The following is a 19,201-nucleotide window of genomic DNA, read 5'->3' on the forward strand; positions in this document are numbered from 1 at the left end:
AATCTTTTGTTTTAATACTTTCTTTCAAAATGTTTATTTTATTGTTTCATAAGGGCAACATGTATTTTATTTGTGCTTTATGTTTGTGACCAGTTCTCACGGGTTGTCAAGCTGAAGAATAAACCCTGTGTTTTGCGAAACCTCGTGTCGTGCTTACGCTACATCCGTAGGGTGCTACACTCTTCACTTTTAATAGCTTTAGAGATATTGCAAACATTTGTTGTTACCAATCCCACTTTTAAAATAAATCGCATTATAGTTGGAAAAACAATGTATTATTGACTTCTGATTTCAAAAAATAGTTACTCATCAATTTGTTGTGTGCATGTAATAATATGTGGATACATGGGTCCACAGTCATAACGGCCCTCTGAAGGAACCATAAAAATGTGACAAAAATGAAACCGCTGATATATACAGTACATTGCAAGTCATTTGTTATATATCAGCAGTGCTGTATACAAACATCCTTGGGTCTCGAGAGATAGTATATACTGAAGATTTATATTATTACCATTATTATTAGTCTGCCTGTCTTGACAATGAGGTTTTCAAAAGAACCCTAAAGGAAATGACTATTTACCACTTAAGAAGACAACTTCAAAATTTCCAGCTCCACTCTTACCCTCCCTTTAGCTCACCAATGATCTTGAGGCATCCATCTTCATGAATCTCCCCAATGTCGCCAGTGCAGAACCAGCGTTGACCACTCTCGTCAACAAAAAAATCACTTTGATTTTCCGCACGGTTCTTGTAATATCCCATAGTTACGTTGGGTCCACCAATTAGAATCTCTCCTCGTGGGTGCGGCTTGTCAGTGTGAAGGTAGCCCGCTGAGAACACAATGTAAAACATTTTTTTTGTGTGAAAGAAATACATAACGACAACATAGATACAATCCTAACCATAAAGAAAGTGAGCCATAGAGTCACTATCGATATTTCGCAGATTTTACATCGAGTAATCTGTTCAATTTCCACAAGAATGTGGAAAAAAAGGTTCTACGGTTTTCTTACAAGGTCACATTCCATTTATCTTTGAAGCCCACATTTTATATAGGCTGCTGGAATAATGCCGGGATTGGCAAAGTGGGAAAAAATGGTTTTTTTTTTAGCTAAAATGCAAGTTGTACAGTAATCCTGGGCAGGAAAATGAAGTCATCACTGATGGCCTAATATTGCCCTTATTGAGAATTTTGTTTTCAAGCAATTATAATTGAAATAATCTGTTCAAATTGTTGTGATTATAAAACCTTTAACTCCACAGGCAGTGCAACATTTTACATTTTAACAGCTGTCATGAATTGAAATCGAAAGTCAGTTCAACCTGGAAGTTTTTGTGTGACTGTATTTTTTATTTATTTTATTATATATTATTTGGTCAAATTCCAAGTTGTATAACCCGCAAGGCATTGACTCTGGGAGATTCCACTTTATCGCCATGTGGGCAGTTTTGTAACTTCTGACCACAATTTGCGTGTTGTTTCGAGTGAGATGAAAGAAAGGACAGCGACACTGTGTATGTCTGTGTGGGTGGGGGGTATTTTCTGACCCACACAGCCTCACTCACCCTCTACCCAGTCTTTCAGCTTGATCTCACAGCACACTAGCGGTCCTCCCACTCGCCCAGAGCTGTAATCCCACACTGAAACATAGCATACACACACGTACACACAATCAGGAAGTGCACTCGCATCAAGCAACAATATTTAATACCATGGCTACATGACCCTTTGGCCTTATGGTAGCCCCATCCCAGAGGAATGTCCAAACCAGTGGGCTGCAGGCTGATTTATGATTACTGTCCATCTGGGAAAAGCTAGGCATATTTCAACATGCAATTTCAAAATAAATAGGTAAGGACAGGCATTCAGAAAGATATGACTCAACTGTGGTGACAGTTTTAAGCAATTTCCTTTGTGCCACTGAACAAAATGTTCACCGATTCACTACCTTTGTTTTTGTTTTGTCTTTCATTACTTGGACAATTTTTCTGTTGTAGATTTTCATCCCTCAACATCATTCCCTTCATTCAGTTACAATGTAGTCTTTTCTTCCAAAACTTATTATGTATTTAGTAATCATGTCGTATAAACCCGGAAATATATGCATTTGCAGTGAATTGTTTTATTCTCTTATGGTTTACCTTTGATATGATCAGCTTCACAGCTATCCATTTTCAATTTTGCTTACCTTCACTAACTGTTCCAGCGCCACAGGTCTCTGTCAGGCCGTATCCCTGACCCACAGGGCAGCAGAAACATACATTCATAAAGCGTTGGGTGGCAGTGGAGAGCGGGGCTCCACCCGAAAATAACACTCGTAAATGGCCTCCGAGAAGAGCACAAACTTTACTGAAGACCAATCTAAATGGGCATATAGAAAAAAATATATTTTAAAATATACTAAAAGTATGTAGTATCAGTATGTAGAATTGGCAATGAAATGCAGTGGGGTGTTTCTTATTTGTTGTCGCTATCATTTAGCTAAGCAAGGTTACATCTCTTAGTAGGATACAGTGCACGTGTCAGTCAAAAGTGAGCATTATTATCTGTAAAGGCAGAATATTTGACAAGAGTTTAAACCAAGTGTTTATAAAAATACACTTTTTCTTCTCACTGACGTAAAATCAGACTAAACGTTTCCTGCTTTAGGTCAATTAGGATTAGCAAAATTATTTCTATTTGCTCAATGCCTGAATAATTAGATGGATTTTTTTTGGACACTTTCTTCAAAGTCTGAATTTAACATATATTTCATCAGTGTTTGGTACCAACTGCATTTAAACCGCATGACTTGGGTCAAACGTTTTGGATATCCTTCCACAAGCTTTTCACAAAGGTTGGCAGGAATTGGCCCATTTCTCCTCACAGAACTGGTGTAACTAATAGGCTACCTTCCTCGCACATGCCTTTTCAGGTGTACTGACTCTGACCCAGTTGCCAAAAACTCCCCCACAGCTTGATAAGATGCATTCTTCCCTGCGGCTCTGCTGTTCGAGACAACCACACGAAGACGCCTACTGGACCCTAAATTAATTAGCAGGTCCCCTCGAAATCTTGGTTTACAGTCATCAAAGAGTCCAACAGTCCCAATCTCCCACAGAACGGGTGAAGAACAACTTCTTTCCCTTTTTCCGCCTGTTTTTATTTTTATGCAACTTTTTCCACCCAAACCGACCTCAACACCTCCTGAGAAATGTGCAGAAAGACCACACCCAAAGACCAGCTGATCTACGTTTGTGAGTTTGCAGTGGTTGCCAGACTGTACAAGATTAGTGCCTTATAATTTGGGGTAAAATACTATCTCCACACAAATCCCAACTTTGTAATAGTTCGACACGCTGCAACCTATTCACTCTAATTTTTGGCCGAGCAACAACACACGATGTTCTATTTCTCTTTTTCTGCGCCTATCTTTCTTTCACCAGTATTAGTGTTATTTTCTTCCTGTAGCTAGCCTCTTTGCGTTTCCCTATTGATCCCTTGTAGATTTCATTAAATATTCTATAAAATTCCACTCGTTGTGTTTTGAGTTTAACAAGGAGACCTCTCTCATCTCGGACTCGTATTTCATAAAATGTAGTAACCTTTAGATTATGAGACTGAATAAAGGTTTGTTGTCGCGTTCTCCTAAATTCTATACGTATAAAAAGTGACGCGGTGCCCTTTACGAGACAAAATAGCTTGATTTATAACGCTAAGCATCAAGTCACGCTGAACCGGAAGCAACACGGGCGTCGCTGCTTCGAATTTATTTCTTAAAGAAATTACGTTTTATCTAAACGCCAATATACAGTACACAGGTCTGCCAATAATTTTTTAAAAGGATTCAGATCAGGGCTTTGTGATGGCCACTCCAAAACTTTTACCTTGTTATCCTTAAGACACTTTGTATTCAGTTTGGGAGCATGCATCAGATCATTGCTCATTTGCTTTAACTTCCTGGCTAATGTCTTGAGATGTTGCTTAAGTATTCCTACATAATGTTCTTACCTCATGATATTTAGAGTCCCTCCTGTAGCAAATCAACCCCACAATATGATACTGCCACCCACGCATTTCAAAGTTGGGATGGTGTTCTGAGACCTACAAGCTTCCCCCTTTCCCCTCCAAACGAAACGATGCTCATTATGGGCAAACAGTTCAATTTGATTTTCGTTAGACCACAGGACATATCTCCAAAAATTAAGGTATTTTTCCCTGTGTCATTTTCAAATTGTAACTGCATAAATGGCTTCTTCCTGGACCTACAGCCCATGTCGGTACAGTACTCATTTCACTGTAGATAATGACACTTACCAGCTTCAGCCAGCCTCTTCACAAGGTCTTTTGTTTTTGTTCTTGGGTTAATATGCCCATTTCAGACCAAAGCACGTTCATCTCTGGGACACAGAACCCGTTTTCTTCCTGGGAGGTGATGGCTGTACATTCCCATGGTGTTTATACTTGCGTATAATTGTTTTAACAAATGTGGCAGCCTCAGGCTGGGTGGAAATTGCACCCACGGATGAACCAGACTTCTGCAAGTCCACAATTTCTTCCTGATATCTTGACTAATTTTTTCTGAATTTCCCATGGTGTGTTTCAGGTGTGCCTTTAAATAAATCCACAGGTTATGTTACTAATTAACTCAAAATGTTGTCAATACAACTATGACAAGACATGACATCATCTGGGTTTCCCCAAATTGTTTAAAGTCATAGTCTCACTATCTGTAAACGTCTGACGCTGAAGAAAGTAATGGAAAAATTGTCAAAGAATCATTTTATCATTATTCTGGCATACAGTAGTAGATTCTAATTTTGGTAATCCTAATTGACCTAATACATTTCATGACAGAAAATGAGAGGAAAAAGAAAGTGTATATGTCTTTTTATATCGTGTATGTAAACTTCTGGTTTCAACTGTAGCTCTCATTGTTTTAGATTAGATTCTGCAAGTGTATCAAATAAAGTGACCAGTGAGTATGTACGTAATTAGAAAGCCATGCTTCTGAAGCAACTCATATACATACTTGTCACACAGAGGCGTGCCGTAACCTTTGGTGAGCTGATCCAATTTATAGTTGTAGGCAAGAGTGAAGAGTGTTTGCTGGAAAAAGTTCATCTCCTCAACCTTGGCCATCACATTCTTAAAAATGCGATCCATGATCTCCTGTCGTCAAGTGGTGTAGGGATGGAGTTTAGACATGGAGAACAGAGATGTGATGAGTGATTATGATCATGAGTTAATGTGAGAATGATTTAGAAGACACAGACAAAAAGGCAAAACAGCTGGTCCTTATGGGTGTGTGTGTTGTGTTTGCGTGCAAAGCAATCGCAGTGGGAGAGGAAGTCTGTAAAAGATTCCTTCAGCAGCTCGTTGTCATATCACGGCAAACAATTTCGTATGTGTGTGTATGTTGTGTTTGCGTGCAAAGCAATGGCAGTGGGAGAGGAAGTCTGTACAAGATTCCTGGAGCAGCCCGTTGTCATATAACAGCAAACAATTCCGGATGAGTGTTTGTGAGTATGCGTGTGTGCAAGAGTGCATTTCATGGGGATGACCACATGGGGCTTTCTCACGTTCTGTTCACAGCTGTGAATGGTTCTAGAGACTGGGGGCCTCTGCCCTTTGCTCTGCGACCACAGGGAGATGGGGGGGGGAGGTTTCTTGTGCATATGAGTGTGCTGAGAATACATTGGGGAAAAGCATACCGCCTGAAACTTGCCTTAGTGTAGAAATGCTATTGAAACTACCAATCATCCATAAATCAATTTTCTATATAGCTTATCCAATCACAGGACATACACAGACAACCATTCACACGGTCACTGAGTGGGAACTGAATCAATGCTGACTACACTAAAGACCTACTACTGAAATCATTTTCTAACAATACAGTATAACATCTGCTTCACTGGTAGTTTTCAGTTCGCAATCAGTTTAGAGTAAGAGGCCCCTCATCACTGTAGATGGGTCCAAATATCACTTACAGTACTTAAGAGTTGTTAGCTTTTAAGCATCTGCTATAAATTTCAACTGATAAAGAGATTATACCATGCACAAACATTTTTTAAAGTTTTGACTGGGAATGTGGAAATATTTCAGCTTGACCTGCATTATATGGCATAAGACAAGGTGTTCTATACTTACAGGGACAGCTGCCATCAGAGTGGGCTGCAGGACACTGACATCTCCTTTGGTGCCTTTCTTAATCTTAGTTGACTAATGAGTGCAAGAAAAAACAGAAAAACAAACCATACAAATCCATTAAAAATTCTTAACATTCATGAACATGTCAGCGTGATAATAGCCTGCCAATGGTGTGCTTGAGAATTTTTTAAATGTACAGTAAATTCCTGCCAAGGTCTGTCATGCTGCTGTATTTTCTGCCAGCTATGACAGTCTTTCACATTGTACACATTGACCCTACCTGTCAAACGTTTTAGAACACCCCAATTTTTCAAAAAGAAGAAAAAGAAAGAATTTCGCAGAGTCCAATGTCTCATTGTACTCTGAAAAAAAACAATATAACAACAGTACACGTTACGAAATAAATTGAATCCATCAACAAAAATGTATTCTAAACCTTTGACTCATTAAAATAGACACCTCAGAAAGATACAAAAGCTGAACACACTCGTGGCATTCACTCTACAATGCAAATCAAATATTCTTCAGAAAGTTCCTACCAACTTTGTTGCAAAGTTGTCAGAAATGTGAGGCACTTGTAGTTTGCTTTGCTTTCACACTTTTGCCTAGTTCATCCCAAGCTAGCTGGATGGGGAGTCAAGTCTGGAGACGACCTTTTCGTACAATTCTGAAATGTACAATTATTTTGGGCTAACCATTACCGTCCCCCGTCCCCCCCTTCTACTAATTCTGACAGTTCACAGCTTCTTACCAATTTAAAGCTATCCATTGGACTTAATCTGCTCAACTTTCCAAAAAAAAAAAAGGAAAAATTGGGGTGTTGTAAAACCTTTGACTAGGAATGTATATATGGAGATAATTTTCATGACAAAGCCCTCAAATCCGGTAGTTACATTAAGCGGTTAAGCTATACACCCTTTAGTTCACCCAAATTTTTCATTCTTCATCTTAAAAACTTTTTGGACAATTATGCTTCATACTTTGTGGGGACTGATCAAAGTAAGGTCATAGTTGAATGAGCTTGTTATGGAAGAGCCCTCAAAGATGAAACACCAGTGGGATGAACTAAATTGTGAGCTGGGCCCTTTTTATGACCCTGACTTCACCAACGATCTTCTGATGGACTGGAGAAAATTCCCACAGCCCACAGCCACACAGAAAATTACTGTATCTACAAAGTTTTTGTTTTAAAATGGAAACCATATGTTCTTCTATTTGTTCTTCTATAGTGTTGTGGCCAGGTATCTAAATACTTTTTGTCTATTTTGTGTAGACTACATCTTTTGAAACATAGCTGATCTCTCAGTTCTCATACGCATAAAACATCATCCTTTATAAATTAACATTTCTTTTTTTATTTGCTTAATGATATTCACAAGTCAATGATCAAATACATGACACATGACCATACCTGGTCAGAGAGAGTTTGAGGTGAAGAATAGCCAATCCTACAACCGTGAGAAATGCACACAAGCTCAGCACTCAGCTCCAGTACATGGGCCAGGGGAAGGTAGCCAACGTAAGTGTCTTTCTCACTGTAAACAGACCAATATTTAGCTCACGTTGTTCTGTTTAATACCATCCCCAAAAAGGTATTGGAACAGCGAGGCGTTGACATCTTCTGTTGACTGAAATGCTTTGGGTTTTACATCTTAAGCTAAGTATGGGGCAAGAGATCAACATTTCAGCTTTTATTTCCAGGTATTTACATCTGGATCTGATACAAAAAAATGTGTAACAAAACACCAACCACATTGTTAGGTGATCAAAACAGTTGGAACAGAATTAAAATAGACAAAAGAAAAATAGACCTAAAGACACAATTTAAAACAATTCCGGGCTATTCTAATAACATGTCTGTGACATACTTTCATCAAAATACCGCAAGGATCAAGAATTATACGCATATTTTTACAGCATATTTCTTGTCATGGTGAGATCAGCAGGTTTTAGTTCTTAACCTGGGTTCGGTGAGACAGTCGCTGGGGTTCAACGGAGGGCTCGACACACACAGTGTGTATCCGTAAAAGCCTTTTTACACTGCATTGTGAATGCTGTGTTTATGCCGTTCAAAATGCAACGCTGCGTCACAAACACTCCCCCCTGCTCCAAACATTATCATCAGAAGGTAATGCTGGCACTGTTGGCAAATCTGTGCTAACGCTGTTGCTCTCCTCTTTGTCCAGCTTTGATAAACATGTCATTGGTAGAGAAAATGTGTGGGGGTGGTTATTATGTTAAATTATACCCACTGTTTTGTAACAGTAGGGCAAAAGTGGAGGCAAAAGTGCAGTCACTTTTCCAGTTGAATGAGGCGACTTTTGGAGGGAGAATGTCAGGAGGTTGTTATACTGCAGATGATAGGTGATGTCGCAAACCTCCTCTGTTTCGAGATGGCTTTTCTAGTTCGACATAGATGGCTTCTCTTACACCTCTTTCAAACCAGCGGTCCTCCCTATCCAGAATTTTGACTTTGCTGTCTTCAAAGGAATGTTCGTTCTTCTTGAGATGCAAATGAACCAATGATTCTGGGGCCGAAGAAGGCGGCCGTTGACGCTACGCCTGTGAAGCGGTTGCGTGTCTATCCAGCGTAGAGGTCGTTGCAGTCCTCACTGCATTGCACCACTTAAACAACATGGCTGAGTTTGCTTCTTGGGATTTTGTCCTTGGGGTGAACCAGTTTTTGTCTGTGGGTGTTGATGGGTTTGAAATGTATTTATATATCATGTTTGGATAAAATCCTTCGAGTTTTTTTGACAAACCAGCCACGTAGGGCACCGCCACATTTTGCCTCGTGTTTCTGTCTTCAGGTTTGGGGGTATTATGTGATGCTTTTCCACCTTTTGACTGCAGCCTCCATCCCAGTGGAGGTTGTTGTCACTAACAGTTGTTTTAGGGTTTTTCTTTACAACCATTAAAATGTCTCTGTTGTCAACTGCTCTTGTGTTTCTTGGTCTGTTTGACATCTGTTTCTTCTTCTTCAGGATATGAACACCATGGTTATACTGGCTATTGCTGCATTTGTACAATTGCTCTGATTGGTTTTCAGCTTCACAAATGCTTGTTTTTCCACCGATTTACAGCTATCTATTTTTTAATGGGGGTTACACCTATTACTGTAAATGTAGCCATGCAAAACCCTAATCTGAAACCAAGCTGAGACATTCAGTGCTCTTTAGTCAATATAACAGACATGTTAGTCACATGTTCTGATATTAGGAAAACCAAAAAAATCAGTGGGTTTAAAAGGGTTATGTATCAGACCAAAACACCTGGAAATATAAGCTTAAATGTAAATCTCTCCGATATATTTTAATGTCAAAGCCAAATGTTTTCATTCTACGGCAAAAATTAAGGAATTGGCCTCACTGTTCCAATACCTTTGGAGGACACTGTATTTTGAGAATGTTCCCAGTCAAACAATAGAAGACAAGGTATCAGAAATCGCAAGCAAGGGAGGACTAATTAAATATTAGTCTAACTAATAGTCACAGGCAATAGCACTGAGACAGTATTGACACACAAACACAACGGTACATGAAACTGTTCACCTCAAGTTAGGTATCCGTTCGGCCACTCCTGTGAAGGCAGCGATAATGTTGCTATGAGAGATCAGGGCACCTTTGGGAGTACCTGTGGATCCACTTGTATACATGATGACTGCAATGTCAGAAGCTAGAGGCTGATTTTGCTCAGAAATTTCTGTATTAAAAATAGAAACATAAACAGAACATTCAAGGGAATGGAAAGAGATACATTAAGAAAACTCTCACTCTCAAAGTAGTAACACTGGTGTGCACTCCATGTCATCATGAGATTATTAATTCTTTCACTGTTTTGACACGACACTGTGTATGTAAAAGAAGGTGTGATCAGTTTAAGTAATTTAGCATTCAATTTAGATCCTTACATTCAGTTGAAAAAAAAATTACATAGTAAATGTTCCAAAACAAATCCAAAATACTGTTATCAGTTTTAGATTTTCTTGATTTTGAGTTCCCCCTCCTTGAGCCGTCACCTTATTGTGCTGGAGGATGTGTCTGTCCCAATGATCCTAGGAGTTAAGTTGTCTGGGGCTTTATGCCCCTGGCAGGGTCACCCATGACAAACAAAGCTGAGGGACCAGACAAAGCACGGCTCAAAGACCCCTTATGATGACGACAAACAATGGACTCAGAGGTGGGGCTCGAAGGCGAGCACCTGGTGGCCGGGCCTGCACCCATGGGACCTGGCCGGCCACAGCCCAAAAGGGTAACATGGGTCCCCCTTCCCATGTGCTCACCACCTGAGGGAGGGGCCAGAGGGGTTGGGTGCATTATGAGCTGGGCGGTGACAGAAATTGTGACTAGATATAGTCGGGCTCGCTTCCACACAAGGCTTGGGCTCTGGTACCAGTCCTCTTGAGAGGGAGTGGACTCTCTTCCAGTCTGGAGTTGCCCATGGTGAGAGGTGCCGAGCAGGTGTGGGTTCTGCGCCAATTTAGAGGCTCTGCGCCTCTGAATTGGGACACTGCTGGGGACTCCATTGTCCTGCTGGGGGACTTCAATGCTCACGTGGGCAATAACAGTGAGACCTGGAAGGGCGTGATTTGGAGGAATGCCCCCCCCGATCAGAACCCGAGTGTTCTGTTATTGGACTTCTGTGCTCAGCACGGATTGTCCATAACGAACATCATGTTCAAGCATAAGGGTGTCCACACGTGCACTTGGCACCAGGACACCCTAGGCAGGCCACAGTTCGATGATCAACTTTATTGTCGTGTTATCAGACTTGCGGCTGCATGTTCTGGACACACTGATAGAGAGGGGCGGAGCTGTCAACTGATCACCACCTGGTGGTGAGTTGGCTCCGATGGTGGGGGAAGATCCCGGTGGCAGAATCCCCAATCAGAATGAGTTTCAACTCCCACCTCCGGCAGAACTTCATCCACGGTTCGGGGGATGGCGGGGACATTGAGTCCGAGTGGACAATGTTCCGCACCTCCATTGCTGAGGCGGATGACCAGAGCTGTGGCTGTAAAGTGGTTGGTGCCTGTCGTGGCGGCAACCCCCGAACCTGTTGGTGGACACCAGCACTGAGGGATGCTGCCAAGCTGAAGAAGGAGTCTTATTGGGCCTTTTTGGCCTGCGGGACTCCTGAGGCAGCTGATGGGTACCGGCTGGCCAAGCGGAATACAGCTTTGTGGTCGTTAAGACAAAAACTCTAGCGTTGGAGGAGTTTGGTGAGGCCATGGAGAAAGACTTCCTGACGCATTCGAGGAAATTCTGGTCGATCATCCGACGTCTCAGGAGGGGGAAGCAGTGCACCATCAACACTGTATAGTGGGGATGAGGCGCTGCTCACCTCAACTTGAGACGTAGGTGGGGAGAATACTGTGGGGGGTGCTTCGGGAATATGGGGTACCAAAGCCACTGATACGGGCTGATCGGTCCCTACACGACTGGTGTCAGTGTTTGGTTCGCGTTCCCGCCAGTAAGTTAGATTTATTTCCGGTGAGGGTTGTGATTCTGCCAAGATTGCCCTTTGTTACCGATTCTGTTCATAACTCTTATGGAGTGAATTTCTAGGTGCAGCCGAGGCGTAGAGGGTTTGGTGGCTTCAGTATATCATCACTACTTTTTGCAGACGATTTAGTTCTGTTGGCTTCATCAAGCCGTGATCTCCAACTCTCACTGGAGCGGTTCGCAGCAGAGTGTGAAGCGGTTGGGATGAAAATCAGCACCTCCAAATCTGAGACCATGGTCCTCTGTCAGAAAAGGGTGGAGTGCCCTCTACGACTCAGGCATGAGATCCTGCCCCAAGTGGAGGAGTTCAAGTATCTTGGGGTCTTGTTCACGAGTGAGGGAAGAATAGAACGGGAGATCGACAGGCGGATTGGTGCAGCGTCTGCAGTGATGCAGACTTTGTATTGGTCCATTGTGGTGAAGAAGGATCTAAGCCGAAAGTCAAAGCTCTCAATTTACCGGTGGATCTACGTTCCTACCCTCACCTATGGTCACGAGCTGTGGATCATGACCAAAATAACAAGTTCCCAGATACAAGCGGCCAAAATGAATTTCGTCCGCAGGGTGTCCGGGCTCTCCCTTAGAGATAGGGTGAGAAGCTCAGTCTTCTGGGAGGTACTCAAGAGTACACAGCAGCTGCTCGTCTGCATTGAGAGGAGCCAGATGAGGTGGCTCTGGCATCTGATTAGGATGCCTCCTGGGCGCAGGAGAGACTATGTCTCCCGGCTGGCCCGGGAACGCCTCGGGATGTCCCCGGAAGAGCTGGATGAAGTGGTTGGAGAGAGGGAAGTCTGAGCTTACCTGCTAAAGCTACTGCCCCCGTGACCTGACCTCGGATAAGCGGAAGAAAATGGATGGATGGATGGATTTTGAGTACTTATTTTAACTATATAAGATAAAAACTGGAATTTGTTTAATCCTGTTTACTTTTCGTGAAACATGACAGGATGGATTCAATAATCAAAAAGGAACAAATGGTGGAAAGCAAAGCCAACAATTCCCATGATTCTTGTGCGATCCTTCCAGACACTTATCTTGGCAATATTGTTGCAGTTTGATACACAAATCAAAATAATACATGTCCAGAGCTAGCCATAAAAAAGATGTCACAAACTGATGTCGTGAAGTGAACAGTCCAGAGTGTCAACGTAACTGCCCTCCAATCCTGTGCTCTAGCCACATTAACTGACACTATCTCCTCTTTTCTATCCTACACAGCATAAAAGTACAAATCCAATGGAATGTCTACAAGAAAAGGAAAAAAAATGAGTATTTCCTTAGCCGTCCATATCTCCCTTCATCTGACACAGATGTGTATACTTCCTAATTCACATGACCAACTGGGACAGACACCAATCCATCCCAAGACTAATTCCCACTTTGACTAGACCTGCTGTAAACAGAGCAATAAAGTGTGTGTACAGCGAGCATCAGTAATAAAGAAATACCTGGAATCCATATTAGCACTTTGAAAGCAAACACTGAGAAAAGTATTCTAAGCAACTACAAAAGTAAGGAAGGTCCAATAATAGCATCATGTTTCAAAAGCTCCACCATCATCATTCCAATCCCCAAGAAACCTACAATCTTGGGTCTAAATGACTACAGGCCTGTCACCTTGACATCTGTGGTCATGAAGTCCTTTGAACGTCTCGTGCTGGACCACCTCAAGAGCATCACAGGTCCCCTGCTGGACCCCCTACAGTTTGCCTACCGAGCGAACAGGTCTGCGGATGATGCAGTCTACATGGGACTGCACTTCATCCTAGAACACCTCGACAGTGCAGGGACCTAGGCGAGGATCCTGTTCGTGGACTTCAGTTCAGCATTCAACTCCATCATCCCTGAACTCCTTTCCTCCAAGCTTCCCCAACTCAGCGTATCGCCTGCCAGTGGATTTAGAACTTTCTGACAGGCAGGACACATTAGGTGAGGATGGGGGAGACCACCTCATCCAGTCGCAGCATCAGCACTGGGGCACTCCAGGGTTGTCCTCTCTCCGCTGCTCTTCTCTCTCTACACAACGACTGCACCTCAACGCACCCGGCTGTCAAACTCTGAAGTTTGCAGATCACACCACTGTCATCGGCCTAATCAAAGATGGTGACGAGTCTGCATATAGACAGGAAGTGGAGCGGCTGGAGCGGAACACAACCTGGAGCGGAACATGCTCAAGACTGTAGAGATGCTCGTGGACTTCAGGAGGCATCCTTCACCACAGCTGCCCCCGCGCTGTCCAGCTGCCTTGTGTCAACCGTCGAGACCTTCAAGTTCCTGGTAACTATAGTCTCTCAGAACCTGAAGTGGGCGATCAACATAAACTCAATCTTCAAAAAGGCCCAGAAGAGGATGTACTTCCTGCGGCTTCTGAGAAAGCATGGCCTGCCACAGGAGCTGCTGAGGCAGTTCTACACAGTGGTCATCAAATCAGTCCTGTGTTCCTCCATCACAGTCAAGTTTGGTGCTGCTACAAAAAAGGACAAACTCCGACTGCAACTCCAAGAGTAGCTCCAACTACCGGAGACAAATTCCTTGTGTGTTTTTTGGACATACTTGGCAAATAAAGATTATTCTGATTCTAAGTAAGACTGCAAAGATGTGGGAGGGATGTCTGGAACCACAACTAGATTACTTTACTCAATAGACTTGTGGTATGACTAGGCATTGTACTCCTGAAGTGCTATTTACGGGGTTTAAGGCAATTGGTCTTTGCGCCGACTGCAAACTCAGTCTTGTCACGGGAACTGGATCCAGGATTAGTGTAAAGCAATGAAAATAATTATAGAGTTCAGAGGAGGCCAGTGTTTGACCCGATTTATTAATGGGGAATTGACACTACAAATAAATATTGTACCACAACCAAAAAGTTAAACCTGTATACTTACCATTTTTTGGTCTGACGCCCAGCTTCTGCACCTCGGCCATGTTGTGGATACTAATGCCACTGGGAAAGCCTGGCCATGAGGTTGGAGTGTTGTCCACCACTATGATGCACTGCAGCTTTGGAACTTTAGCTAGAATAGCCTAACACAAATGGGTATGGTTATATGTATTGTACAGTATATATTGTTCAGAGAAAAATAATGAGATGTTCATGTAATATCCAGATAAATGAGAGAATTATTTTTGTTGTAAAAGGAATATACACAGTACGTAGTATAACTTAACATTACTTTTACATTTCTTTGGGAGCATTTTGTGTCCTGCATGAAACTACCATGCATTACCTGAATGAGTGGTGATGGTACGGTTTTCTAACCTTGAGTCTGGTCTCCAGGAGCTCTCGGCTGCTAATGATGTGCGTAACTTCTGTCTCATTCAATCCGTGAGCAATGGCTGGACCCCCCAGTGTCGAATAGAAAGTAGCCACTGCAACATAGATTAAGAATAACACAATGAATCATTTCTCTCTCCTCCTCATAGATATTTCATTATTTTACTAAATTGAGTGGTTTAGAATCGATCAATAAACTACTGCATCATATCGTGTCCCTTATTCAATTTCAGAAGTTTAATAAGCAACGAGACAAGATTTCCCCAAAAATATTTTAAAATGCTGAGTCTGGTTAGAATAGCTCCTTCAACCTGAGTACAATGCACCAGGAATTTTGAAAATCAGATGAGAAATTTTGTTTTTCTTTGTGTGTGAGAAAGCCTTTTGAAAATCTGATCCTAAAAAACACCTTCAAGTTAGAGTAAAAAAGTACAACTTCATTATTTCCCATCTCTGCAAAAATTCACACACGAATGTAGTTGGCCATGCTGAATTAGATTTTAACTTATTTCTTATGAAGATGGTCACTTAAAGGTCCTAATCAGCATTAATTGACACAAAGTTTTTAAATTAGAACTGCAACTATAACTACATAACTTCATTATTTCTCAACATACTGTATCAACCTCCTCGATTGGCTTAGTTTCAGTAAAAAAAATAATAATCCGCCAATAAGCTGGTAATGGCCAAAATTGCAAGCCGTTCTCCAGGTCGACGTGTCAAAATTAAAGTGATGTTTCAAAAGTCAAGGGTCACTTCACTTAAATAGCGCAAATGGAACATTATTCCAGAAGAGCAGTATGGCAGTAGAACAGGTCATGTAGTTTCATAATCATGTTTTTGTTTTATTATGGAAGATTTTAGAAGTGTGGCAACACTCCAATTAGCCCAGTGGTGTCATTAGGCCTAATAAGCCCCCCTAAAATAAAATGATTATTGTAGTTTAATTTTCAATTTTTTTTTACATTTTCTTTTTCTCACAATAAAAAATATTGAATAAGCAGGGATAAACCACCAAAAAGACTTCTTGGGATTGCCCTCCCCCACCCCAGAAATAAAATAATTTTAAAAAATATTAAAAATTACTTTGGACCTCCAGTTAAAAGACAGTGTTGATAATATTTTGGTATCTTTCCATTTATTTCTGATTATACTGGCGATGCAAAAAATGAAGAGGTGCCAATAATGGTGAGCAGGACTGTATGCTTGTATTTGATGATCATAACCATATGATTATCAGTCACAGGATTATCCGTGTCAATCTGACATAAATAAAAGTTTTATTACTCCAGGGGTTAGGAATTGATACGTTTCCTACTTCTTCATACTGCCTTTGAATATGTAATCTGTTCTTAACAATGACTATTGATCTTTTGTTATTTTTTTTTCCTTTTACTTTCCATTATAATGTCTTCTTTCATGTTTATATGTTTAATAAATCAATCAATAAAAAATAATAATAACAATAATAATAACTCCTCCACCTATATCGAACTGTAGGAATTAGGACGGTTGAATACAGAGAGTAACAGCGGAGTGACATCCATGAGATCCACCCATATTAATACTACTACTAATAATAATATCCCTTCATTTTCTGTACCGCTTATCCTCACGAGGGTCATGGGCATGCTGGAGCCTATCCCAGCTATCTTCAAGCGAGAGGCTGGGTACAGCCTGAACTGGTTGCCAGCCAATTGGAGGGCACATATAAACAAACATTCACACTCACATTCACACCTATGGGCAATTTAGAGTCTTCAATTAACCTACCATGCATGTGTTTGGGATGTGGGAGGAAACCGGAGTACTCGGAGAAAACCCACGCAGGCACGGGTAGAACATCCAAACTCCCCACAGGCGGGCCGGAATTTCAACCCCAGTCCTCAGAAAATGTGAGGCAGATGTGCTAACCAGTTGTGCACCGTGCCGCGCTACTACTACTACTACAACTACTACTACTAACTCCTCCACCCATATTGAACTGTAGGAATTAGGACAGATGAGTACAGAGCATAACAAGGGAGCGACATCTACTGGAAATGTGAATCTACAGGATTTCACAGAATAAAGCCAATGGAACCCAATACGGATATGAAATATAAAAAAAAAAAAATATATCAAAAATATCATTTCAGTCAAGATGCATCGTATAAGACTTCTTTAACTTCACTTTTTTTTTTAGGAGAGTAATTAGAAAGTGGTGAGCCAAGAGATAAATACAAGCCAAATTAACATGTTCCAGATATTTTCAAGACTACTTAATTATTATTTTATTATTTAATTTAAAAGTAATTAAGTAATATTTTTCACAATATGCAAATATCTCTCTCTTTTTTTGTGGTTAATGCTATAAACATACTTCCTGTGTTTGTGTACTGTATTAAAAAATAGACTGAAATACTGTAACTACAAATCTAACAGTGACTTTAAACTTTTACTTAGTATTAGTTTTAAAATGTGTCCAAAAACATTGAAAAGCAACTACTGAGTCTTCGTTTGCTGTTTGTGAAAGTCTGTGCTCGTACGCTACATTCACTCACATCCTCTGCGTCTCCTGGGTGCTAAGCCCCTTTATCCATAAAACCTAGTGACACGCCAATTAAAAAGGATATACAGTATTTATAGGGACAACAGTGAGAGAGAGAGAGAGAGAGAGACAGAGACGCTGTATATGTGCGCTGAGATTTAAGGGACAGCCAGACTTGGTGAGATCACAGTCTTGCGTCATGGAGCAACAATATTTCCTGCTCTGCGACACTGTGTATGAGACCATGACACGTCCAGCCGTGAGATCGAGAAGCAAAGCTGCTTGTATGGGACTTTTTCTTCTTGGAAATGGCATGTTTTCAAGGGGACATTTTTGCCAAACCAACTTTTTCTAGTATTTGGTATGTAATATTGTCTCGATGGTAAGCATGTAAACGTGAAATATGAATTAAAATTGTCTACGCATTCCTGAGTTCCAGATGTTTTCTGGTGAGAGGCTGAATTTCTCGAGCTTATCTACGTCAATAGCGAAGAGCTCCGCCTTCCCTTTCCGCTCCCGAGCTAGCGCTGTCAACATCTCACAAGTGGGTCTTCTACATGGAGATATTTACAAAGCGGATACAAAACTGGGTCAAACAGAAGTAGCTGTTCGAGGGGCCTTTTCTGGAGACTGGTATGACAAAAACGATGTTTAAAAAAAAAAAAAATGAAATTTACACTTTTATATTAAGTCCATGTTAGTGTGTCACTATATGGAGGTCTAAATCGCCAAAATACAGGACCTTTAACTGTGAGGTTATTTTCAATTTGTTGCAGCTTAATGTCTCTTTTTATCAATGTATTAGCCTTGAGAGAAATACAGCGTGTGCTTTACTGAATGCCAACAACATTCAGAGTAAATGATGCTGCAACTGCGATATTTTAATCTAATGTCATTAATTTATAAAATAATCCAGAGTATGAACACATTTTCATCACTTAACACTCCACTATATCGCGACGAGAGCGCACATGCACAGAAACACACGAACACACACTCACACTGAGTTCACTGGGGGACCTTTGGCTGACTCTGTGGCTCTGTCAACATCAGATGCTCACGTAGACTCACTCACACTGACTATGACGCCATTAGCCTTCACTTGTTTGCCCCTCTTTCCTCCCTGCTGTTTCTTCCTCACTCACCCCCTCGCCAACCTTTAACTCCTCTCAACATGTTCACTTTCCACTGGGGTAGAAGTGTTTGTGTGTGTAAGCGCAAAAGATGCTCTCTAAAGATGCTTTACTGGCTTGTGCATGCAGCATATTTTCAGTGTGACAGTCTAATGGAGCATAAACTAAATGGCGCAGAAAAAAAATCAAGGATTCTTCTAAGAGAATTAAAAAGTGCAGCTGGGAATACTTAAATAAATAAAAACTATTTTCATCAGATATTAAAGAGTAAAGAAGTGCCGAGTCCTTAAAATGCAAAAACAAGTATTTTTAAAACATTCTTCTGGAGTTTTAAGTTTAAATATTCACACATTTCATTACCTATTAATCTTATTATGCATGTCTAATACAGAACGGATGGTATAACCACAGAATAGTTCGTTCTATTTGACCACTGCCTAAGTGCAAGTTACAACTAACAAAACAGCAGGTTTCCATCACAAAATAAAGAGGATTTACGGTGGCCGAATGGGAAATACTGGTCACTTACAGTGGGTACGGTAGGTATTCAGACCCTCTAAATATTTTTTTTTTTTTTTAAATATTGCAGCCATTGGCTAAAATAAGTTTTTTTTTTTTTCCACA

General features: G+C 41.1%; 1 protein-coding gene across 5 annotated transcripts in view; it reads right to left on the minus strand.

The window, feature by feature from the left end:
- acsl3a (acyl-CoA synthetase long chain family member 3a) overlaps positions 1-19,201 on the minus strand; it is a 40,393-nt gene that overhangs the window by 6,363 nt on the left and 14,829 nt on the right. For 4 of the 5 annotated variants that reach the window (XM_061682454.1, XM_061682450.1, XM_061682452.1 and 1 more), the window contains 9 exons: positions 14,900-15,009; positions 14,526-14,664; positions 9,688-9,838; positions 7,548-7,671; positions 6,137-6,208; positions 5,016-5,155; positions 2,193-2,365; positions 1,570-1,644; positions 642-833 (listed from right to left, as the gene is read on the minus strand). In XM_061682454.1, coding sequence (XP_061538438.1) covers positions 642-833; positions 1,570-1,644; positions 2,193-2,365; positions 5,016-5,155; positions 6,137-6,208; positions 7,548-7,671; positions 9,688-9,838; positions 14,526-14,664; positions 14,900-15,009 — 1,176 coding nt within the window. The remainder of the gene's footprint in view (positions 1-641; positions 834-1,569; positions 1,645-2,192; positions 2,366-5,015; positions 5,156-6,136; positions 6,209-7,547; positions 7,672-9,687; positions 9,839-14,525; positions 14,665-14,899; positions 15,010-19,201) is intronic. The other variant, XM_061682455.1, reaches the window with a different exon arrangement.

This window comes from Phycodurus eques, chromosome 7, assembly GCF_024500275.1.
Source record: "Phycodurus eques isolate BA_2022a chromosome 7, UOR_Pequ_1.1, whole genome shotgun sequence".
Classification (NCBI taxonomy): Eukaryota; Metazoa; Chordata; class Actinopteri; order Syngnathiformes; family Syngnathidae; genus Phycodurus; species Phycodurus eques.